Raw genomic sequence first — 25,129 nt, forward strand, 5'->3', positions numbered from 1 at the left:
ATCCCCACCAACCCCTCCCTTTCACACCCCACAAGCTCCTGCACCCTTCCTGTCACCTAGACCTGCATCTCCAGCCTGCTCCTGCGTCCCCTACCACCTCCTCATACATATCAACACACAGATTCCCCCACCACAGCCTGCACCCCACTCCAGCCCAGATCACCCACCCCCAGCCCACTCCTGTACCCTCCCTCTTGTCCAGAACCCCTAATTCCCTGACAGCTCCTGAACCCTCTGTCCCACCCAGACCGCATGGCCCTGGCATTCATAGAGCCAGGGACCAGTGAAGTAGGGTGGTTTTTTTTTTTTTTGGCTTCTCAGTTCGGTGGCCCCCAACTGATTTGTCTATTGGTCAGTGGCCCCTTAACCAAATAACTTTCCCCACCCCAAAGTAGATGAACAGAAATTGAAAAAATGATTTTGGTCTGGTCCCTGGGAAAACTGTCCCTCTGATCTAGCTTTCCATGAGCACTTTGTCCAAATGGCAAGCTGCTACTTCACCTTCTCCCATAACAGCACCACCTTAGACTGGATCACTAGGTAGGGTTGCTAACTCTTCCTGACCAGAGGCCATTTGTGGCAATCGGGTCGGATACTGGGGACTTCACAAACCTATTACCAGGTTACAACATCCTTTGTTTACTTGTACAGTTGGGTTTAGCTATAGACTCCTTCCTGAAAGCTTGTGCCCAATATGAAATGCAATAACTCAGGACATGTTCTTCAAAAACAAATTATTCATTCATAGACAAGCAACAAAAACAATTATCAGAGTTTAGGGTTTTTTTTCTAAATTTAGTTCTTAACAAAATCCAGCCCAACCTGCCTGCTGACAGCATGGTGGGCTAACTCAAAGCCATGCCACCTGTGAATTAACAAAAGACCAGCTAATGCTACAAACCACCACCTAAATGGTAAAGCTCTGCATCTTTATTTATTAACAAAGTTGTTGTAAGTATGAGCAGAGCTTTTCTTCCAGAGTGGGACGGGGAGCCAGAGCCCCCACTGGCCTGCGGGGGCAGTGAGGCTGCCATGGGGCTGGGAGGCACAGCCCTCACCAGTCTGGCAGCAGCACAGGGGCCAGAAACAGAGTGGGGCTGGGAAGCCAGAGCACCCACCACCCCTCTGGAAGCCCCAGTTGTGGGAATCCAGAAATGGAGAGAGGCTGACTGGCTTCTCCCTTTCTCTTTTTAAAACACAGACAAAGGACTGAATAGGGCGATTAGTGACTTTCAAAAGTATCACCAGCACTTGGACTATACCATCACGGCCAAAGGTCAAATTTCAGCACTCTGCCTTGGAAAGGATGCTGACTCCTGCTCTAGATAACCCCTAGCTCTGCCACCATTGCATAAGTGCTGGGACAGCAGAAGCATGCAGGGGACAAAACGCTATTTACAGGCATTTCCCACATCAGGTAGCATTTTTTTCATAAGGAAATGCTAGCTACTCGTAGGCACCAGGGAGTAGTTTCTTACCACCTTTGTCTCAGTAACTGCTCCCTGGCACTCACAGGCGGCTGAGGCTGGACCAGCTGCCACCTCCCCTCACATGACTCTTCACTCACTTCCCCTAAGTTAATATACTCAGAGGGGTCGCCGTGTTAGTCTGTAGCATCACACACAACAAGAAGTCCTGTAGCACCTTAAAGACTAACAATATTATTTATTAGGTAATGAGCTTCCGTGGGTAAGACCCACTTCTTCAAATGCACAGACAACAGGAAATTAGGGTTACAGGGAGGAGGGAAAGGGGGGCAAAAAAGGGGGAGGAGTGTGTTATCTTTCCCTACTGGGACCAGTAGTAGCAGCAAATAAACTTAGGTATCAGAGAGGTAGCTGAGTTAGTCTGTATCTTCAAAAACAATAAGAAGTCCTGTGGCGCCTTATAGACTATCAGTTATTACGGAGCATAAGCAGATCGGACGAAGCGGATCCTTGCCCACGAAAAATTAACTCAGGTGGGAGGTGTGCCGTGCCTGCTGAGGAAGCAGCAGGAGCAGCTGGAGCAAGTGCGCGGGTCCTGGCGGGCGCGCTTGCTGCCTCCCCCCACCCGCAGACCTGGGGCCACCGCAGGGTCGGTGCATCTGAACTGGCCCCTCCGGGGCTCTAGGGCGTGCGAGGGGAGCGGGGACTGAGCAGAATTCCCCCCAGTCCCCGTCACGGCTGCACGTGGCGGGACGGGTCACGGCGCGCGCGCACCGACGCCCCTGCCCCCGCACTCACCGGGCCGGGGCCGCGCCCCGACAGCAGCGAGCGGCACGATGCAGCGAAACGAGCGAAGTCTCCAGCCAAGTAGCCCCACCCGCGCGCCAGACCTTGCGTTGGCTGCCTGCTTCCTGACGTCACAGCTCCCAGAACGGGGCCTCGGGAACAGGTTCGCTAGGCCGTGCGGAGCCTGCGCCAGAGGGAGAGGCGGGGGCGGGGCGCTTCCGACGACTTGTTGACGTCGCGCGCAGGCGACGACTTGGCTCGCGCGCGCGCACACGTACGTGTCTGTCCGGCGCGTCACCACGTAGGTGCAGGACGGGCGGACAGCCTCCCCCGCCCCCCGAGGGATGCGGCCGGCGCGCGGCTCCCCCACCCCGCGCGCAGGCCTGGGAAGGTGAGGGGGCGGCTCGTTGCCGGGCGGGGGGGAGCAGGAGGAGCAGCAGCAGCAGCAGCAGCAGCAGCAGCTCTGAGGCGCCCGCGCTGTCCTGGGGGAGGAGTGTGGCCCAGGGGTCCCTCAGCCCCTTCTGCAGCGCTGCTACCGTTCAGTCCCGCCGGGAGGCGCCCCGCCCACGGGGCTTTCTCCAGGGCCTGCCCCGTCCGCGGCCCGGCTCCGCCCTGGCGGCGGGGAGAACGGTGGATCTGCCTGTGTTGCCCCGGGGTGGAGCCAGCCGCCTTCTGGGTGCCCGGCTCCGCTGCGACGAGAGCCGAGTCCCGCCCGCTGCTTCGCCCCCGTCGCGAGCTCGGTACCCAGAGGAGCAGCAACCTGCTTCCCGCACGCCCCCCGGCTCCTCCGTTCAACCACTGCGCCTGCGGTTACACCGTAGGTTCCTGGGCCGGGATCGCTGGCCACGCGTGGCCCTGTGCCACCGGTCTCGGAACTGCTTGATTCCCATTCCCCACAGCCGCATCCAAGCCGAACGCGAGAGAATTGGTATTCTCTCGTTTCCCAACATCTTGGAAACCTCTCGACAAGTCTGGGGCGGGGGGAGTTAATAGCTTCTTGTAACTAATTTGTTTTTCTCAGTTAAAAGGAGGCAAACATGGTTGAGAACTCTCCAGCCCCGTTGCCTGAAAGAGCAATATATGGGTTTGTTCTTTTCTTAGGCTCCCAGTTTGGCTTTAGTAAGTATGTTTATTTTCTGAGTAAAGTGCTACATGTGTATCCTGAGCTAAGCAGCAGAAGTGAATAATGTACAGTAGATACAGAAGCTTTAAAAATGAATTATGCTAATATTACTTAGGTGATAAAATTATATTAGTTGTAATGAAGAATTGAATTATTATTTGCAGTATTGTATCTTGTTGGGCCCAGGATATTAGAGCAACAATTGTCAGGTAATATTTTTATTGGACCAATTTCTGGTGATGAATGAGATCTATAAGCTCAGAAACTTCTGTCACTATCAGAAATTAGTCCAGAAAAAGATGTTACTTCCCAAATTTCTTTCTCTCTCAACATTTAAAACATTTTGCAACGTTTTAGGTTAACCCAAACTTGGCTGGCCAGCACTGTTTCCCTGGGAGCTGAGTGCTTGGGAGAGGAGAGATTCAGGTGCTACTCAGCTGATTAGCAGAATGCCCACAACCAGCAGCATGTATGTTCACTTGTGGTGCACGTGCATACATGGCTATGTGCATGTAACAAAATTTATTCTGCACATGGATGGAAAAATATTAGCAGGATAATGGATGACCAACGACCTGGTCAGTGGGGTTAGGCTAGTCCTGGGCCCTCCTTTTGAGCCCAAGATACCTTCTCACCCTATTTTCTTCTGTGCCTGTTCCTGCAAGAACCCATAGGACCCCCACCCGCACAGCTTTGGTCCCAGTGCTACGCAGCCAGGCCACAATGTCAGCTGCCCAGAGGTCCCCACAGGCGATCGGCCAGGCCAGAGAGCCAGGAACTGCAGGAGAGGACCTGGACAAGGCCATGGCAGGATGTTTGGCAAGGCACAGCCACCTCTAACCTATGATATCCACCAGCCATGAATTCAAGTAGTCGGTTTTCCACCATATAAACTTTTTGGATTGTATTCCCCCTGAATACTGCTGCTGGTGGCCACGTAGCTCAGTGTGCTGAGAGAAGAGCTATATTCCTGGACAGGAGGCCTAATAGGCTAAGGAAGGCTAAACCTTCCCTGATGCCAACCTGCTGCTGGACACCTGGGCCACAGTGGCCCTGCCACCCCCCCATCACACTTCCTTCAGGTCCTGCTGCTCACTGGCTCCTTCCTCCTCTCGGGAGGAGTAATGAGGAGGGATGTGGCAAGCCAGTGGGCAGCTGACCTGGGGTATCTAGTATGGAAATATGACAACTTGTCCAGGTGCCACTGGGAGATGGGGAGCAGCCTGGCACTTGGGAAGGTCAGCCTATGCTCAGGGGGGCTCAGATGGAGGGGGATAGGCTTCCTGGCAGTGGGATTTTGGCTTCCCTCTTGCTCAGCAAAGGTGGAGATCTCTGTCCATTGTGGCTGGGGCAGGCAGGTCAGGACTCCTCATGTTAAATGGGGAGAGTTGGGGGCTTCTGATGTATATGTGACGGCTTCAGGCAGAAAGAGAGTAACTGGAAAGCTAGCCTCCCCAAAGCAAGATTGACCTTCTACCTCAGCTATATTTCAGAGGGAGCTGAAAATGTTTTGAGTAGTAGGCTGAGTGTATACAATATTCACTTTGTGACCTCTGTAGATGTTGAAGTGCAAAACCCAAATTCTGAAAATGGGGACTGATACTCAAAGGATTCTGGGCAGGAGCAATGAAGGCTGACACAAGCATCACGTCAATTTCACGAGTTTTCCATCTGATGAAGTAAGTTTTACCCACAAAAGCTCATAACCCAATACATTTGTTAGTCTCTAAGGTGCCACACGATGGCTTGCTATTTATGAAGCTACAGAGTAATATGGCCACCACTCTGAGAATCAGTTTGTCTGTTGCTGTTCTTAGCAATGATGAGCCACATTAGAGTCAGGCGCTGAAGATGCTCACTGAATAAGGAGTAGAGTAGCAGAGCCCATGCTGTCTTGCAGTAAGTATGAGGCTTTTGGGTGAGGAAAAGTAGAGAATGAGTGCTCCTTCTCTTCCAACAGTTAGAGGAGGGATGGGGAAACTGGCCCACAGGCTGGATCTGGCCTCCAACTTCCCTTGATCTGTAGTGGTGAGCCAGGGCTAAAGCCTCTGTGTGATTAGCTGTGCGCAATGTTGTCGTCCCCGCACACCCATCCCCTGCAATCAGCAGCACAAGGAACTGTTCATCTGCAGGCTTTGCCCTTGCTGCTCCCCATTATTGGCTGGGAATCCCTGGCAAGTGGCTTGCAAGTGCAAGGTTTTGGAACTGTGCCTAGTAGTAAGCATCCCATATCCCTGCCCCCTCCAGATCCTACACCCTGTGTCCTGCCCAGAGCTTGCACCACCCCCAGTCCATTCCTGCACCCACCTCCTGTCCAGAACCTTCACTCCCCAAATTGCTCACCAGCAGCCCCCTCAAGCACATTGAACCCCTCAGTTTTGGTCCCACCCCAGAGCCTGGGCAGATTCACAAAGTCTGCTACCTCCAGGCCCCTCAGAAGGGTTAATCCTTCTGTGGAGGAAAGCCCTGAACTGTGGCATCCCGCCCACTCCCTTGTGGGGCTGGAGTGGGAGGTGAGCCCTAGTACCCAAGCTGCATGAGTGAGGTGAGAGTCTCTCTTTTTTCAAAGTATCGGAGGGGTAGCCGTGTTAGTCTGGATCTGTAACAGCAACGAAGGGTCCTGTGGCACCTTACAGACTAACAGAAAAGTTTTGAGCATGAGCTTTCGTGAGCACAGACTCACTTCATCAGATGCTGGTCTTGGAAATCTGCAGGGCCAGGTATAAATAAGCCAGAGCAAGGGTGGGGATAACAAGGTTAGCTCAACTATCGGAGGGGTAGCCGTGTTAGTCTGGATCTGTAACAGCAACAAAGGGTCCTGTGGCACCTTGTAGACTGACTTCCTGAGAAAACTGCAATACACTGATGACCTACCAGAAAACACTATCCTAGCCACCATGGATGTAGAGGCTCTCTATACCAACATCCCACACAAAGACGGAATAAATGCTGTCCGGAACAATATCCCTGATGATGCTACAGCACATCTGATGGCTGAGCTCTGTAACTTTATCCTCACAAACAACTATTTTAGATTTGGCAACGATATATACCTTCAAATCAGCGGCACAGCTATGGGTACCCGCATGGCCCCTCAATATGGCAATATTTTCATGGCTGACCTGGAACAGCGCTTCCTTAGCTCTCGTCCACTAACACCCCGTCTCTACTTACACTACATTGATGACATCATCATCATCTGGACCCATGGGAAGGAGACTCTGGAGGAGTTCCACCAGGACTTCAACAACTTTCACCCCAGCATCAACCTCAGCCTGGAACAGTCCACACAGGAGATCCACTTCGTGGACACCCCGGTGCTAATACACTATGGCCACATCAATACAACCGTGTACTGTAAACCTACTGACCCCTACGCCTACCTTCATGCCTCCAGCTTCCATCCCAGACACACCACACGGTCCATTGTCTACAGCCAAGCACTAAGATATAACCGCATTTGCTCCAAGCCCTCTGACAGAGACAAACACCTACAGGATCTCTACCAAGCATTCCTGAAACGGCAACACCCACCTGAGGAAGTTAAAAAAAACAGATCAACAGAGCCAGACGTGTGCCATAAAGCCTCTTACTACAGGACAAGCCCAAGAGAGAAACCAACAGAACACCACTAGCCATCACCTACAGTCCTCAGCTAAAACCTCTACAGTGCATCATCAGGGATTTACAACACATCCTGGACAATGATCCCCCACTTTCACAGGCATTGGGAGGCAGACCAGTCCTTGCCTGCAGCCAACCTGAAGCAAATCCTAACCAGCAACTATACACTGCACCACAGTCTCTCTAACTCAGGGACCCATCCATGCAACAAACCTCATTGCCAGCTCTGCCCACATATCTACACCAGCAACACCATTACAGGCCCTAACCAGATCAGCCACACCATCGTGGGTTCATTCATCTGCCCATCTACCAACATAATTTATGCCACCATGTGCCAGCAATGCCCCTCTGCTATATACATCAGACAAACTGGACAGTCTCTATGTAAAAGAATAAACACACACAAATCAGATATCAGAAATGGCAATATACAAAAACCCATAGGAGAGCACTTCAATTTCCCAGGCCACACAGTAGCAGACTTAAAAGTAGCTATCCTACAGCAAAGAAATTTCAGGACCAGACTCCAAAGAGAAATTTCTGAGCTACAATTCATCTGCAAATTCAACACCCTCAGCTCAGGCTTAAACAAAGACTGCGAATGGCTAGCTAAATACAGAAGCAGCTTCCCCTCCCTTGGTGTTCACACCTCCAGATCAACTGCTGGTAGTAAGCCTCACCCTTGCTGACTGAGCTAACCTTGTTATCCACCCCCCCTTGCTCTGGCTTATTTATACCTGGCCCTGCAGATTTCCAAGACCAGCATCTGATGAAGTGAGTCTGTGCTCACGAAAGCTCATTTGCTCAAAACTTTTCTGTTACTCTGTAAGGTGCCACAGGACCCTTCGTTAAGGTTAGCTCAGTCAGCAAGGGTGAGGCTTACTACCAGCGGTTGATCTGGAGGTGTGAACACCAAGGGAGGGGAAGCTGCTTCTGTATTTAGCCAGCCATTCGCAGTCTTTGTTTAAGCCTGAGCTGAGGGCGTCGAATTTGCAGATGAATTGTAGCTCAGAAATTTCTCTTTGGAGTCTGGTCCTGAAATTTCTTTGCTGTAGGATAGCTACTTTTAAGTCTGCTACTGTGTGGCCTGGAAAATTGAAGTGCTCTCCTACGGGTTTTTGTATATTGCTATTTCTGATATCTGATTTGTGTGCGTTTATTCTTTTACGTAGAGACTGTCCAGTTTGTCCGATGTATATAGCAGAGGGGCATTGCTGGCACATGGTGGCATAAATTATATTGGTAGATGGGCAGCTGAATGAACCCACCATGGTGTGGCTGATCTGGTTAGGTCCTGTAATGGTGTTGCTGGTGTAGATATGTAGGCAGAGCTTTTTTCCTGTTTTTTTTTTTTTTTTTTTTTTTTTCCTGCTTCTCTGTTAAGGGCCATGTCAGTGAGGGTGATTTTTCTGCTTCTCAACTGTTTGTGGGCCCTGACGTTTTTTTCTTTGGGTCAGTGACACTTGACACAAAAAGATTCCCCACCTCTGAGTTAGAGGATACTCTAAGGTGTGGCAAATTTAGCATATCGAAGACTGATATTGAAAATTGGAGCACCGGAAGGTTTCAGGTACGGAAGAGCACCTAGCTCCAGGAATCCCATGTCAGGCAATGTAGCAAGGATGGAGCTAAGGAGGTCTCCCCTCCTTCAAGAGTTTGCCATAAGACCATGCTCTGGGACTCCATCTGCTGTATCTTTTTGCTAGTAAATGTTCTGTTGATCTAAGATGTTTTAAAACCTTAATTTTGGGGCCAAAAATGACCTTATTGTTCCTATTAAGATAAATATTTTTGTATTAATCGTTACTCCATTGCCCATTAAAATCCATAATCCCAAACTTATTCCCATTCTAAATGTTTTTTTCAGTAAAATACTTTTAAAATATTTCTTTAAGTATTAAATTTTGGTAACTCATATTTCAGTTTTGTGGAACTACTGTGACTAGTGTGACTTGATCACCTTACATATCCCCACAAATTCTCCACTTGTGTGTTTTACTCACTTGCCAGAACCCTAGATTTTGAGTTCTCTGGAGCTGTCTTGCGTATTTGTTTGTACAATGCTATCCTAATCCTTATTTTGAGTCTTTACATTTTATCATTTCTATTGCGATAGCCGTTTAAGAGGAGTATTATAGTAACAATTGGAAATGTTTTTAAAGACAGTATCATTCAAGGTGTGTAGAATTCCACTAAAATAACATTTGGGACTCCCCAGATTTTCCATCTTGGGAGTCTTTTTAATGGCTAAATCTTGCTGTCCTTGTGTAGTCAAATTACCCATTAACATCAGTAGCTCAATTTAAATGCTTTTTGGAATCTGTAGAGCAAATTTTGTAATTTGTTTGTATCCTCTGTAATGATCATGCTATAAGTGTTGGTCTAGAATTAATTTTTTAAAACAATGTAAACTGTACGTTTATGATCCCACTTACAGGTTGACCCTCTCTAGTCTGGCACCCGCAGGACCTGACGGGTGCCAATCAAGAGAATTTGCCAGACCACAGGAGGTCAATATTGTCTAGCAACATTGCCAACACTTCCACTGCATATTGGGTTCTTAGAAGATATTTAGCGGTAAACTACAGCTAAATAACATCACAGAAAATGGAGAGCCAGGACTGGTGACTGTATAGAAACTTTATGGGACGATGGGAAACTTGGCTATACCCATAATAAGTGGTTATCTGGCTAACTAAAATCATGCTGCATTACAGATGTTGCTTGACAAGAGAGTTCTGGATTACAGAGGTTCAACCTGTATTAATTTTTACTCTTCTTTTGAACAGTGTTATACCTGGTATGGGCATACGTTCCTGAATCTTGGCTATTTTCTTTGGGACTAACTTACTGGCCTCAAAAGTAGGTAAAGGTCACTCACTGTTAAATGTGTGAAAATATAAATATATTTTCTCAGAGTTTTTCAAAGAAGAAATACATAGCCAGAAAATTTGTGCCAGTGACCTTTTACATATAAAAGATCTTACATGTAATCCAACTTGAAAAAGAAAATTTAATGTTTTTCCTGACAGTTACAATATTTATGTAAAGTAATACCTTACAAACGATACTTCACTCTGGAAAATTATCCGTAAGCTAAAATGAAGTTAACATATCTGTCTGCCACCTCCTTAAAGTAACTTAACAGCTAAACTTAAAGTTAATTTAAATTTATTTGGCTAGCCTTCCATACAGGTCACAATGGGTCATTAGTTAATTAACTGCATTTTCAGGATCTTATGTTTTTTAATGTGAGGGGTTGGGATATAACTTTTCTTAGGCACCTTCAATTTATACTTGTTTCTACTTCTACGTAGTCATTCTTGACTTAAAGCTGGAAATAATTTTTTGCTAAAAACTTAAAGTGAATTTTAAAATAAATATCTTATTCTGCAGGTACTGGGCAGTTGCTTTGCCTGTATACCTTCTAGTTTCTTTAGGAATTGGCTATGTACTACTCTTTGGTATTAACATGATGAGTACTGCTCCACTCCACTCCCTGCACACCATTACAGGTAGTTTATAATTTGCTTGTGTAGTTCCTAAACGTTCAACAAAACTTAGTGTCAATCACTGTGAACATGCTTGCTGATATAATTTAAACTAAATCAGATACAAAGCCTTGAATTTTCACCTTTGTTTAATGTTTTGGTGTGTTACAGATGCTGTGAGGAAAAATATATTCTCTGTTCAAACTTCATTACAATGCAGTGTTACAACAAGTTCTGACTGTTCTACTTTTTTTCCAAATATACTTTCTGTACAGTCATTATAGTCTAGCATTTGCTGCTTTTCCCCCATGGATTTAACTTCTGCTGCCAGTCCAGTACAGATTACTTGAAATGTAGACCACTTCTCCAATACTTTCCCATCTTTCTTAAGTTGGTATTTCTTTTATTTGGTGGTAACTGCTTTTCCTGAGCAAGATCATGGGGGAATGCAAAAATTACCCAGATGATTGGAATCCAGTCTGTCCTAAAGTTAGTTAGGCCCATGTCCGTTCACTTTGAATGAAAATCAGCAAAATTAGTGTTTGAGGTGTTTGAGGTTTGTGTTTGAGGTTTGACTTCTTTTGACTTGTTTCCACTAACATTTTCTTTGAAGTGGAAAACTCCAATTATATGAGGTGACTACGAAAAGGGTCAGCAGTACACTTCTATGGGCAGAATTTAGCCCCAGTGCTTTCTTGAATCAGCGCTATGCTCTTGCTTTGCTAGAGGGAGCAGAATGTCAACAATTAAACATGTAGGCTGCATCCACACTATGAGATAAATTAGAATTTATTAATATTACTTTTGTAATTCTGGAATTTATAAGTTCGAATTTGACCATCGTCTCCTCCCCACATGCTTCTCACAAAGTTGATTTATTGCTGCCATGCTCAAATGGCAAACATCGATTATTGCAGTAGTGCATTGTGGGAACCTAACCCACAGTTCCGTTAACCCTATAACATTCTGGGTATGCTCACTGGTTTTTGAGATTGTCTTCTCACGTTGCATTTTTCTCATTCCCCTCCCATGCTAAGCAAACATCTTTTTTTCCTGTTGGAAGGAAAGAAAAGTTGGTCATCGACAGAGATGGCAAAAAAGCTTACACAAATGTCTGTCTTCTGTAGCTGAATTCTCAACTGGCCATCCACTGAGTGTCCCTCCTCTCATGATTGCATCCGATCCCTGAAAATAATATAGAGACCCTGTCTGTGTTCTCAAAGTTAGAAGAAAGAGGATAGAAAAGTCTAGGGGAAAAAATTTTTGACTTTCACCTTCACTACACAGACATTGCCAACACAGGTGATGGCAGTGAAATCTCATACACTGAACTTATAAGGGAAACAGGAATCTCAACTAGCCTGCCCCCTTGTTTCAGAGGGGGTCAGAGCATGAACACAGATAGGAACTGCTAGGAAAAAGATTTGCTAACCAAAATATCAAACCAGCAGGTGTCTGCAATGGACAGCAAAGTCGCAAAAATATTTTTGGCAGGGAGTGGGGGGATGCTGTGGTCTGCAGCTGCAGCGCTGCTGGGATTGTTGAAGTAGCTGAAGTAGTCCCCTGACTATCTTAGCCGCTGGGGAAGACTTCACCCCCAGTGCCTGCAAGCATCACTGGTCTCTTGATAGGAGTGTAGTGGGAGGCCAACTGAAGTGGTACCCCTCCCAACTATCTTAGCCGCCTGGGGAGACTTCTCCCCGGTGGCTGCACACCCCAGTGGTCCCATGCTAGGGGCATGGTGGGGTTCAGTGGGGGGCCAGTTGGAGTGGTCCCTCCCAACGGTCTTAGCTGCCAGGGGAGACTTCCCCTGATAGCAGCAAACCCCCAAATATCATAGTTGCCAGAGGGAGACGCACAGATGTAAACCACTGAGAAGAAGTTTCTCGGAGTCTTATGCAAGCACGAACACCACAACAGCCTTGTTGCCACATGGTGTGGTGGGGCAGCAGCTGGTGCCAGGCAGTGCAGAAAATGATGAGTGTAGAGACAGAACCATGAACTCCCTGCAGGGGCTATTTGTAATGGATAGATGTGCTCACAGCACTAATTGCAAAGAAAAAAAGACATTTCTCAGGCTCTCATACAAACATGAGCCCACAGCCATAAACTTGCTGCTTCTGCTTTGAAATTCACAGTCTTTTTGTTACCTGATTCTGGCGCACCTGGAGAGCAGCGGCCAGAGCGGAACACCGAGGGGCATTGTGGGTTACATACAGAACACCTCTGGAGGCTGATAAATTTGATTTTAAGACATGGTGCTTCCACACTGACTTTTAATCAAACTTTTGAATTCGAGCTTGACGCTATGCTTGTCAGGTAACGGCAATATTGTACTCTTGAGATTAGTGCTCCCAAAATCAAGAGAATGATATTTACAGTGAAGACCATCACGTGGTAGTATCGAGCTAATTGCTTAAATTCAAATTTCTTATATTGTAGGTGCAGCCTTAGATAAGCTGACATTACCAATATAATGCATTCATTTTCACCAAGCCTGAATGATGCTGTAAATGTATGAAAAATGAACTGTTTCTCAAATTTCACTCTATTAAATGTTGGATAGAATTAGGTTGTAGCTGGGTGTGATATCAAATCAGTGCAGTATGCTTCTATTTTGATGAGGTGTAGAAGCGTTACTTTGTTTTATTGATAGTAGTTTTGTATTTAATTTTGCCATGAGTTTTAATCACGTAAGAGTGAAATGTCTGTCATATTTTCTGCAGATAACTTTGCAAAAAATCAGCAGCAGAAGAAAACGCAAGAAGAAGCAATACCTGCTTTGAGAGATATTCCCATTAGTGAAGTAAACCAAATGTTTTTCCTTGTTGACAAAGGCGTTTGCAACAAAAATTAATTGGTTTTGGGCACTTGTTTTAATAAGACACTACAACAGTAACTTTTGGAAACACACTGTAAGAAAAGTCGAAAGTCTTGTCAGTGCTAGGAATTTTAACTCTTTCAACAATTGGAATAGATTAATTGGTATGTATATTAAGATGTAGTCAGCCTTGGTTAACCTGTGTGGCACTGAGCCAGGACTCAGAAGATCTGGTATTTATTCCTGGCTCTGCTGCTAAACTGCTGGATGGTTGTGAACAAGTCACTTCAACATTCTGTGCTATGTATAGGACACTGACCTCCTTTATCAAGGGCTTTGAGATCTACTCATAAAATTGATATTTAAAAGTTTTGTATTTATTATTAAAGAAATAAATGATTGTTGAAACAGTTTTATTTCTTAATGTAGAGAGATCTAACTGACAAAGTACTCCATTGTGGGAACTGAATCTTGCCGTAAAAATTTGTTTGGCTGTGCTGTAGGTATCAATCTCTGTTGTTACTCCCAATTTTTTTTCTTTTCACATTAGGATGGGATTTTCCAAAACATTCAGTTTCGAATTAATTCTGCTCTCTTTGCTTTCATTGGGAGCTGAGTTAGGTCAACAATGAGTGCTCTTAAAAATCCCACTTATTTTAATCAGTCACAGTAAATTGAAGTATATGTGTGTATTACTAACATATTTAATTGTCTAAAACTGATTGCATTTCTAATCTTTTGTGAATGGTAACTTACTTGTCTTGAACATACAGTGACTGTGACAGGGTGTGGTCACAGAAGACCCCTTGGGATGTGTCTTGGTGTGCTGATCATGCCATTGACTCCCATCTTCTCTCTCTGAGGCTTCCCCAACCCTCTCTCCTGCTAAGATAGATCCTCTCGTCTTCCCCAGCCAAGGCACAGAGTTGGCGTTACCACCTTTCTGCAGAGCACTGGAGACACTCTTTAACCACAGCTCTGTGTGGAAGAAGTTATAGGGCACAGTATCCAGGGACTCAACCTCTCCCCCAAGAAGGGATCAAAACTCCAAATATATTTGTGTGACTCTGTGCAAAAGATTTGTAAAGGGAGACCTCATTAGGTAAGATCCCTTTATCCATAATATGCACAGTGGGAGCCCTCCCCAGGTAATAAACAATTTACACTGGGTTTGATTATAAACAAAAGTTTTTATTAAGCAAAATGGTAGGATTTAAGTGGTTATAGATAATGACCAGCAGATGAAAATGAGTTACCAAATAAAGGAGAAAACATAGCTAAGTCTATTGCCTCTAAAAACTCTGGTAACTCTTGACATCTTATCCTAAACTGTTACTTTTATATCAGGCGAAATCTTCAGTTCAGAAATTGTTATTCTGACCAGGGCCTCTAGTAAAGTTGTCTGTGTTCCTCAGGCAATTTTCAAGGCAGGCAGATTCAAGCCTAATATGGAATAGGCTGGAAAGAAAAGATAGAGGAACCACAGGGTCCCTTTGTACCTTACTCTGTGGAGGAATTCCATTGCTCTTTGGTTCCATCTGTGCTAGTCCCCTCCGTAGAAGGGGGCATGCAAACGAGACCCATCAGAGAACAGCAATGAGGTGCTGCATTAGCACAATTCCCGCTGTGCAAACTTTGAAGTTGCTAACTTCAAAGCGGTGCAAGCAGTGTAGCCGCAGGCTCTTTGAAATACCCATGGAAAAAAACATTTTGGGAGTAAGGGAACTTGGAAGTTGCACAGGTACTTCGAAGTGTCCATGGCTACACTGCTTGCTAATGTGGTGCTGCATATGCTACACGCAAGCTGGCACTTCGACTTTCAACTCTTCAAAGTTGCCGCAGGGAAGAATGAGCTTAATGAAGTGCTGCATATGCACTGCAGCACTTCATTAATAATCTCCTGATGCCCTACTTACCATGCTCTCTTCGAAGTAGGGAGCTAGTGTAGACACAGCCTTTGAGAACTTAAGTATGCAAGATCTCATGCTGATCCCTTTGAAAACAATGAGTTTTCTGCCACTAACTTTAAAGGGAGTCCTTTCTCCGCAAACCAGCTTAGTATAGCTGAGTAATCAAAGTTGCCAATTTGGGATCCATAACCTAAGCTTGGTTGGTAGGGTTTTTTGCACTCTCTTTCCCCCCCCCGCCCCCGGCCATCTCTCTCTCTGTCTGTGTGTGTGTGTGTGTGTTGGCTAGACAGCAGGGAAAGAAATCTCTAGCCCATAAAGCAATGAGAAAAATCCTCAAACTTTCAACCACACAAAACCAATATAATGCAGTCTGCCTGAGTCAATACATTGCCTGAAATTGCTCTAAACTGTGTAAATTGGCCTTTTTCATTTCATTGTGGTGTTAATGCCAGAGCATCTTGACTGTATTTTATATCACAGCATTACTTAATTGATTATTGGAATATGCAAGGAAGAAGTATGTCTTGGAACCTCATTTTGGTGTCTGATACTTGTTTGAGAGTAACATTTGGTTTGTGACAGAACATTTTATTTTTTATCTTTCTTCAGTTTGAACCCTTTTCTCCCTCTTGTATAAGAAAATCAAATAATCTCAAAGGGGCAAAACTTACTGGCTATTCTGGCAGAGACCATATATTTACTACTGGCTGGCCAATGGTGTGGTGTGAAGAGATGTTTAAAAAAAATAAAGTTACGAATTTAATTTTTTAAAGAGAACTTATGACTAAGTCACTCCAGGGTTATCTATTTTCTGATATACTTTTTCTTTATTATTTCCTTGTTCCTGAATTTTCTGATTTTTTTCAGGAAGCAATTTAATTCTAATTTGACAATTAGTGAAAGCTATGGTTTTGGTGCCTTTTAGTATAAGGATTAAATTAATTCCGAGCTAAACATACACAAATCCCTCCAAGCTAAAGAAGCGCTACTTGAAGATGCCCCCAAGCCCTAAAAGCATACACAAACTAAAGGTTTATAAATCTTAAACAAAGATTCTATCAGTGATGAATCTGCCTTTTTGCTTGTCTGCTGATCTAGCACAATTATGGGAAAACTAACAGAAGGGACCTAAGTGAACAGACAAACTGGGGCCATTTGTTATTTAAGTTAAATATGCAAGCATGAAACTCAATCTTTACTTTTCTGTCATTGAGTGGCAGTGCTGCAGTGACATTCTAATGACCTTTACTTCAACTTGAATAACCACAATTCAAAGGTTGTCTTCATGATCAAAATAATATATTCTGTAGTACAATGCATTTTTCTATTGTACAGAGTTTTGGAGTTGTGATGAAGGTTAATGGTATCGAGTGTTTAGATCTAATATATTTGGACAGGGCATTATGAATCTCGAGTCCCTCATTACATGACCTAACATACATTAGTAATTAAGTATATTTTATTACAGGGTCGAAGGGAGGGGAAACAACTTTTCACTAGTTTCCTTCACCTAAAGAGACAGCAGTCTTTTTAGCTGCCAATTTATTTAGAAGGCTGTGTGCAGTTGTCAGCTCAAAGTTACCAGATGGATGACTCCAAAACAAAACCTGACAGGATCAAAGTGTGGTGCTGGTTTTAACTCCTTCCTTCCTAACATACATCTGGATCTGGAATAGACTAATTGTGATCAAATATCCGCTTCCTTAAGAGAGTGGCTATAATGATGCTAAATCCTAAATCTGTCCTCATGTTCACCTCTTGGCCCAGCCTTATCAATGGTATCTTGTCACCAAGGTTAGTAGTATTTAGTGGACTGGACTAATGCAGTGGTAGTCTTGCTGAGCTATATACAGGTGATAGCCTTTAGCCAGATTGAGCACTTATCTGACTTCTATGCTTTTTGTCTAGTTCCTATAAAGGAAATTTGTTTTCAGATGTATTTAGATGCCATTTCCCTGATTCTGTTTGCTATTCCGTGCAGCTAAGATGCATGTGTGGAAACAGTGACATCCTGTCTTCCAAAATGGAGTTTCTGTGCAGACAGTCTTGAGTTTGAACATGCCAAAGCTCCTCTTGCAGTGAAGACCAGAAAGGGCACTTTTTTGCTTTTAAAATTCAAATGCCCACTACTGCAACCGCTGAATGCAATAAGTCTGTAGTTTGGTTCTCAGCCTTTTCTATTTGATGTTCCCATATGCCAAAAGACTCGCATGCAAACACACAGTATGTTCTTGACTACAAAGCTGGGCGGCTATCCAAAAGATTTACCACTGATTTTTGTAGGAGCAGAATCAGGCTGAAACTGAGTGGTGATATAAGGTAGGAGCTGTGTGTGGTTTGTTTTTTTTTTTGTGTTGCAGTGCAGAATGATGGACTTGGGGTATATGTAGAAGATAGGCAATATTTAATGAGGAACCAACGAAAAGCAATATTATGTATTCAAAAGCAACAAGAAGTCCTGTGGCACCTTATAGACTAACAAATATTTTGGAGCAATGCATCTGATGAAGTGGGTCTTTGCCCATGAAAGCTTATGCTCCAAAATATGTTAGTCTATAAGGTGCCACAGGACTTCTTGCTGTTTTTGAAAATACAGACTAACTCGGCTACCTCTCTGATAATGTATTCAGTTACTCTCATTTATACTGTAAATATATTAGATGAGGGATCTGTAGACACAACTGTATCAAGATCTGTGCCCCATTGAGCTGAGTGCCCAACAAACATAGAAAAGAAAATAATCCCTCTTCTTAAGTGCTACAAAATATATAGGGGAGGGCATGGTGATAAGATAACACTTTTATAAGTTACATGTAGTGCAGTTTGTGTGTGTTGAACTGGAGTAGAGGAAGAAAGTAAGGGGACAGAAAAGGAAAGAAGGGAAAGAGGTAACCTGCTGGGTAAAATTCCAACTCAACATCTGAGTGGTGAGGGGCATTTCTGCAGGGAAGAGAATGTTAAAGTCGAGAAAGACTTTCCATAGAGCTAGACTGAGCAGTTCCTGCTTACTGAGATGCAGGTATACCTGTGCTATTAGTAGCTGCCTCTGAGGAGTTCCACCTCCAATGAGTTCTCGCACTCAAAAAATGTACAAAACAGTTTAAAAAAAAACCAAACATTTTCAAGGTATCAAGTAACTTCTGGATCAGGCATCATAATTTTTAAAGTCATCCATCTTTGGAGCCTAAATAGTGAGTCTCTTTGACTGCAAATTACTCCTCTAGGCTTTCCTCAATGGACATTCCAGGCACAGGCACGCATAACTATGTCACCAAATTCATTCATACAAATCAGAAAATTGTTAGCATAAAGTTTGTTTCTGCTTGGTAGGCAAAATGGAAGTTAATTTGGAATTTTGCCTGTATCAGTTGGGGCAAGATGCACCAATATTATATAAACATGTCCTCATTCTTTTCCTGAAAGTAGGAGAGGAAAACAAACACAAATTTACTGATTTGAGTGGTCTGGCATGGGATATTTCAGGTCTGCTGTCATCATACTTGTTGAATGATGAACATATGTTTCTACCTGGGCCTTTTCTATTGATAGGACTGTACTACTTAGATCTTTCCATGACTTTCAGACTAAAGATGGATTCTCATGTGGTGTAATAACCTGGTTTTGACCAACAATAGAGCAACCAGGATACATTGCCATTTGCATTTTTCCCTTTTTTATTTGAAAAAAGATTTGGGAACACTGACTCTTGTTCCACCAGTGCTTTTAAATAGAAGTGGCCAATACAAATTCACTTTGGTTACACTGTGCCATACCCTTGTTTATCACTAGAAACAACCTTAGAGATTCGTCAGTGTTGTAAGTCAACATTATGTGAGGTATGATGTCATTTCACAGGCATTTTTGCAGTATTAAAGAATTAATGTTACCACAGAAAAAGATTAAGGAAGAACTTTCTTCCCATCTATTCATTCTTCAACATTTCCCTCCAACATAGTTTTTTTTCCTCAATAAAGTTTATATTAGAAAAAAACTGCATGGCTGTGTCTCCACATGCCACTTCTTCCGGAAGAGGCATGCTGGTGAGGTAACCAGAAGATGCTAATGAGGTACAGATGTAAATTTTCTGCACCTCATTAGCATATCAGCACGTGTTCGGAGCCCGGAAGACGCTCTTCCGGACTCCAAAGTACACACGGAGACGCGCGGCCAGCAGGGATCTTCCAGAAGGAAACCCTCCTTCTTTCTTCCCCAAAATTTTGGGAATGATAGAATCCAGATGGTGCCATAGTCAGCTAGTATAACCTTATTAATGGCCTATTCCTTGGCATGGATGCAATCCTTCCAGTGATAGCTGTTTCAGCTGTGAGAGTTTAAAAAGTATCTGAACAAAACTGAGAAGCAGCATTTGAAACCATATTATGAGCCAGTTTTAATTCTAATTTTTCATAGTAAGGAGTAGAATAATGGATGATACAAAAAACTATATTGTGCAAGCCTAAAACCTGTACTGACTTTTCAAGGTCCTGCTACCACCAATGTCTCCTAGCCTTCCATTTAATTGTGTTCAGTACAACAATTTTTGGCAAGTTCAAAAACATTTTCATATATTTTTGCCTTACATTGCAATCAAGCACTTGCTGGAGGAAATACAATCACTCTATGCTGACAACTATGAAAAGTCCTACATAACATGAAAATCAAGTTATATTTTAATTATTAATCTTTAGCACCAGTGAGATAAGTTTGTCCCATAAGATAGAATGTTTAAAATATTTTTTTACAAGGTACTAAGATAACAATAAACTCACTGCTGTGCGGGTCCTTTGTAGACTTCTTCCTGCTAGTGATGGATGATTCAAAGGTCATTGAAAGCCTCTCTGGGTCAGGCCCCAGATGAATGAACAACCCTAAGGTAAAAGGTGCAGGGAAATAGAAGATGGTGTATACTGCTTATTAATGTGTAGACTTTTTGTTAAAGAAACTGGTAATGGATCACTTCATTATGGAGCTTTTGCAGCTTTTTAAGCACTGCCACAATCTGAATCATGTTTATAGTGGTCATAGCCATGTACAATAAGGACTTGCTAAGTATCAATAAAAAAAATTCTAAATTACGGAAAAGGTATTTTACAGTTTAACAAAAGTGTGAAGCAGTTACCCAAGTTCCGAAGTGAAAATCTGTGTTGTGAATTAGCATTATAATACAGGTTAAACGGTTCTAGTCCAGCACCCTTGGTGCCTGTCTTAAGCTGAATGCGAGATTTTGCCAAATCCTCAGAAGTCAATATTGTTTAGCAGCATTGCCAATACTTCCACTGCTTACTGGCTCTTAGAAGACATTTAGGGGTAAATTACAGATAAACCAGCAAATGTACTCAGTGTTGCTCAGGTCCTTCAGTGAAGTTATTTTAAAAATAAAATAAAAGGAAAATGTACATGATTATTTAAATAGTGGCCTCATTCCTTATTTCAATAGCAGGGCTCAGGAAAGGGAGTGGAGGGTGGAAGAGGCAGGGCAGTGGATGTTGGTGTTCAGGACAGGGAGCGGAGGGAGTAGGACTCAGAGCAGTGAATGGGGGGCTTGGGGCAGGGGGCGGAGGGAGCAGGAAGGACCAGACACACTCTGAGGCTACGTCTACACTACAGCATAAAGTTGACTTTAAGGCACTTAGCTCGATTTTACAATGTGACTGCCTTCACTGAAAAAAACACAAGGTCAATTTTAAGGGGCGCTAAGTCTGATGTTTTTGAATCGACCATCCAATGTGGTGCGATGCCAAGTTTGAATTTAAAAGGTCAAATTAATGCTAGTGTGGAAACAACATTACTTTAGATCAATTTTATTGGCCTCCAGAGGTGTCCCATGATTTCTCGAATGTGGCCATTCTGGTTGCTTTCACCTCTACTGCTCTCCAGGAGTGAAGGAAGTATGAAATAGGAAGCCCAGCAATCTGAATTCATTTTCTTTCTGGCCAGTGTAGCGATTACATCTAGTCGTGAAAAAGAGCCCCACTATGGAGCCATCAGGAGAGCCAGGTTCTCATTTCCGCTGGTGGGATAGCCTCTGCCCCATCATGCCATGTGGTTGCTGGGCTGTGTGGACCATGTTTGCAGACAGCAGCATGTCCTACCCTGCTCAGGGTGAAGGCTTCTTCCCTGCACAGGATTTAGCAGAGGCCAAGAAGCATTTTTTGCACTTCACATTTGTCCAGGGCACCATGCAGTTTGCAGGCTAGCCCCTGCCCCACCACACCACATGGTGGCTTGGCTGTGGGGACCAGACAATAACATGTCCTTACCTGCATGGGGTGAACGCTTCTTCCCTGCACAGAATTTAGCAGGAGAGGCCAAGAAACTTATTTTCCATGCTTCACGTTTGTACAAGGCAGCCCCCTTCCCCCACGGGCACCATGCGGCTAGCTGGCTAGCCCCCACCCCACACCACAACATGGCTAGCCCTCCCCCTCAGGCAACATGCACTGGTGGGCCAGCCCCTGTCTCATCACATCACATGGCAGCTGGGCTTTGGGGGTTGTGCTTGCAGACAGCAGCATGTCCTGCCTTGCATGAAGTGAAGGTGTCCTCCCTGCACAGGATTTAGCAGGAGAGGCTGAGAAAGTTCTTTTCACATTTGTATGGGTCAGTTCCTGCCCCCCAGGTTCCAAGAGGCTGGTGGGCTAGCCCCCACCACAGCACGTGGCTACCCCTGCCCCACCACAGCATGTGCTGGCTGTGCAGTGCAGACCATGCTTTCAGACAGTAGCATGTCCTGCTCTGCAGGGGGTGAAGGCGTCTTCCCTGTGAGAAACTGGTTGTCTCTGTTTCACTTTTGCCAGGTCTCAGTCTTAAAAGCTTAAAATCCAAACCAAGGCACCTTGTGCCAGGGGACTGGCCCTGGGCTGCAGAAATCTTACTGGGTGTGTCCATCCCTTTCCCCCGCCTCCAAGGCACACAACTGATTGAACCAAGTCAGGTTACTCAACAGGCCCCCCAGTGAAGAAGTTTTTGGGAGCTGCCCCACCCTCCCAAGTCACCAGTACTCTCTCTTCCCAAATCATGTGGCTTGGGGGAAAAGTTCCTATGAAGGAATGGTGCTTTGTGTGCTCTCTCTCTTTACTAGAAGGAATGTGGGAATAATTTCGTTTTTTACTCAACTTTTCTCTTTTACTGCTTCCTTAACTTTTCCTCCTCTTCTCAAGCCACTACTACTTCTGACAGGGTAATGGCTCCTTCCAGCAGCCACTAGACACCAATGCCCTCTGGGATTATTTCCTTCTCTTCTGTTTAGTCTTGGGGATTCATAATGAGTCTGGAGCAAATACTTCTAATGGTCTCCTCACCTCACATTGCAGATGTCAATGCAATGGCCTCCCTGGAGTGTTCCTCACTTCTGTGTGCTCACAACTGAGATTTCTCTCTCTCTCAACTTCAAACATGGCTCCTTCAGCTAGATACACTACCAATATACTACCACTTTTGCATTATATCTTCTTGATTTCTGACCAATAATAAGTCTTTCCTAATTGCAAGGAACCAGCTTGTTCCAGTGGGTATTGTGGGCTTCAGCTTCTGAAGCTCACTTGTTTGGTGTTTTTCACCAGGGGAAAACAATTTGAGCAACCTGTTAACGTGGTACAGTCAGCTGGGTGCATCCAGAGCACATTTGCTAAGGGTGCTTCAGCTTCTGAAGCCTACTTGTTTGGTTTTCTTTTCCCTGGGATTCCTTACTTTTCCTCCTGTCCTTGAAAATAATACAAAGTCTGTCCCTAATCGCATGTAGCCAGTTTGTTCCAGTTGGGTACCATGGGCTTCAGCTTCCACCTGTTTGGTGTTTTTTTCACTAAGGGAAAACTAGTTGGGCAACCTGTTATGGTACACTCAGGTTATTTTTTAAAGTCGCTGTTCTTGAAAAAAGGACAGAATGAAACACAGTCCCAGCAGTGACCACTTAGAAATGTAAAAGCCACGTGGCAGCTGCCCCTTACAAATGTGAAGTGGAGAAAACTAGTTGACCAATCTGTTGAAATTGTTCAGTCATCTCGGTGCTCCCAGAACACATTGGGTAACATGGTCTGTAATGCGGACAACTCAAACAATTTCTCTCATCAGGGAAAGAGACTTCTTGAAAATGGCTAGTAATGCTAGTAAGCGACCAGGTGCTTGTGAACAGGGTGCGTGCTAACAGGAGGGAGTTTGGAGAGGGGAGTTTAGAGGGGGAGCTTGGAGGGAGACAGTGACTTCTGTTGCCCTTAAACTAAATCCTTTATAACAACCTCTATCTGAAACATTTAATTAACCCTCATATATAACTAGAGTAGGAAATGGAGGCAGAAGCCCAGCAGCAGAGTGGGGGCTATCCTGTTTATTGTGTCGAGTGCAGTATGTATGACTACCTACCCTGCGGGCGGGTGGCGTATGTGTGCGCTCGATGCAAGGAGCTCCTGGCCCTCAGAGACCGAGTGCGTGCTTTGGAGGCCAGGGTGGCTGAACTGGAGGAGCTAAGGAAGGCAGAGGTGTTTGTGGATGAGACTTTCCGGGACATAGTAGGGCTGTCCCACCTCCAATCTGACAGTCCTGAGGCTGTTACGGAGGATGAAAGGCTCAGGGAAGGAGAGCAGTCAAGGGGAGCAGAGGGAAACCATCCCATAGTTGGGACCCTCCTTCCAGAGGGTGATGATGTATCCTCTCGTGCCGAGGATACTTCTCCGGGGCAGGGAGCGCTAGCTGTTAGGAAGAAGCAGGTTTTAGTAGTGGGGGATTCGATCATTAGAAATATAGATAGTTGGGTTTGTGATGACCGGGAGAACCGTATGGTGACTTGCCTGCCTGGTGCGAAGGTTGCGGATCTCTCGAGGCATCTAGACAGACTTATGGGCAGTGCTGGGGAGGAGCCGGTCGTCGTGGTACATGTTGGTACCAATGACATAGGGAAGGGTAGAAGAGATGTTCTGGAGGCCAAATTTAGGTTACTAGGAAAGAGACTGAAATCCAGAACATCTTTGGTGGCATTCTCTGAAATGCTTCCAGTTCCACGCGCAGGGCCAGATAGACAGGCAGAACTTCATAGTCTCAATGCGTGGATGAGACGATGGTGTAGGGAAGAGGGGTTTAGATTTATTAGGAACTGGGGACACTTTTGGGGTAGGGGGAGCCTATACAGGAATGATGGGCTCCACCTAAATCAAGGTGGATCCAGACTGCTGGCATTAAACATTAAAAAGGTCATAGAGCAGTTTTTAAACTAAGAGGTGGGGGAAAGCCGATTGGTGCGGGGGAGCACCTGGATCGGACGGAGACTTCTCTTACACGAGGCTCCATAGACAGGGATTCCCTAGAAGTTAGTCAGATAGGGAACGTGGGAAATAATATATGGGCAAGATCAGATGTGAAACAATCGTGCATAAAAAAATCCACCACGTCTGTGAAAGGCGGACATATAAATAGTGGTAGTTTTCTAACATGCTTTTACACTAATGCTAGGAGTCTGTCTAATAAGATGGGTGAACTGGAGTACCTCATATCAAAGGAGGAAGTTGACATAATAGGCATCTCAGAAACATGGTGGAATGAGGACAATCAGTGGGACACTATCATACCGGGATATAAATTATATCGGAAAGACAGAACAGGTCGTGCGGGTGGCGGAGTGGTACTATATGTGAAGGATAATATAGAATCAAATGAAGTAAAAATCCTAAAGGAATCAAAATGTTCCATAGAATCATTATGGATAACAATTCATTCCTCTAATATGAATATGGCATTAGGAATATATTACCGACCACCTAACCAGGACAGTGATAGTGATGCTGAAATGATGAGGGAGATTAGAGAGGCTATCAAAATAAAAAACACAGTAATAATAGGAGATTTCAATTATCCCCATATTGATTGGGTGCATGTCACCTCAGGACGGGATTCAGAGATTAAATTTCTTGATGCCTTAAATGACTGCTTCTTGGAGCAGCTAGTACAGGAACCCA

The 25,129-nt window shown here is 44.6% G+C and overlaps 2 protein-coding genes across 6 annotated transcripts in view; one reads left to right on the forward strand and one right to left on the reverse strand.

Annotated features, from left to right (window-relative positions):
• Nucleotides 1-2,407, reverse strand: part of TTC3 (tetratricopeptide repeat domain 3) — a 150,077-nt gene extending 147,670 nt beyond the window's left edge. For all 4 annotated transcript variants that reach the window (XM_074996150.1, XM_074996167.1, XM_074996140.1 and 1 more), the window contains exon 1: nt 2,226-2,407. The gene's annotated coding sequence lies outside the window, so the exon portion shown is untranslated. The remainder of the gene's footprint in view (nt 1-2,225) is intronic.
• A 73-nt stretch (nt 2,408-2,480) lies between these two features.
• Nucleotides 2,481-15,981, forward strand: PIGP (phosphatidylinositol glycan anchor biosynthesis class P). Of its 2 annotated transcripts, none has more exons than XM_074996231.1 (5): nt 2,481-2,604; nt 3,235-3,332; nt 9,753-9,825; nt 10,360-10,478; nt 13,181-15,981. In XM_074996231.1, exons 2-5 carry the CDS (start codon nt 3,251-3,253, stop codon nt 13,309-13,311), a joined length of 405 nt encoding a protein of 134 aa, XP_074852332.1. In that variant the 5' UTR covers nt 2,481-2,604; nt 3,235-3,250; the 3' UTR covers nt 13,312-15,981. The 2 variants fall into 2 exon arrangements, with proteins under 2 accessions (XP_074852332.1, XP_074852342.1); XM_074996241.1 differs by having other exon boundaries at nt 2,501-2,514.
• Nucleotides 15,982-25,129: the final 9,148 nt, after the last annotated feature.

This window comes from Carettochelys insculpta, chromosome 1 (genome assembly GCF_033958435.1).
Source record: "Carettochelys insculpta isolate YL-2023 chromosome 1, ASM3395843v1, whole genome shotgun sequence".
Lineage (NCBI taxonomy): Eukaryota > Metazoa > Chordata > Testudines > Carettochelyidae > Carettochelys > Carettochelys insculpta.

Coding starts and splice junctions, on each gene's coding strand:
- PIGP (XM_074996231.1), top strand. CDS start 3,251: ATGGTTGAGAACTCTCCAGCCCCGTTGCCTGAAAGAGCAATATATGGG. Junction 3,333..9,752: donor AGGCTCCCAGTTTGGCTTTA/GTAAGTATGTTT, acceptor TCTTTTGAACAG/TGTTATACCTGGTATGGGCA. Junction 10,479..13,180: donor CTCCCTGCACACCATTACAG/GTAGTTTATAAT, acceptor TATTTTCTGCAG/ATAACTTTGCAAAAAATCAG.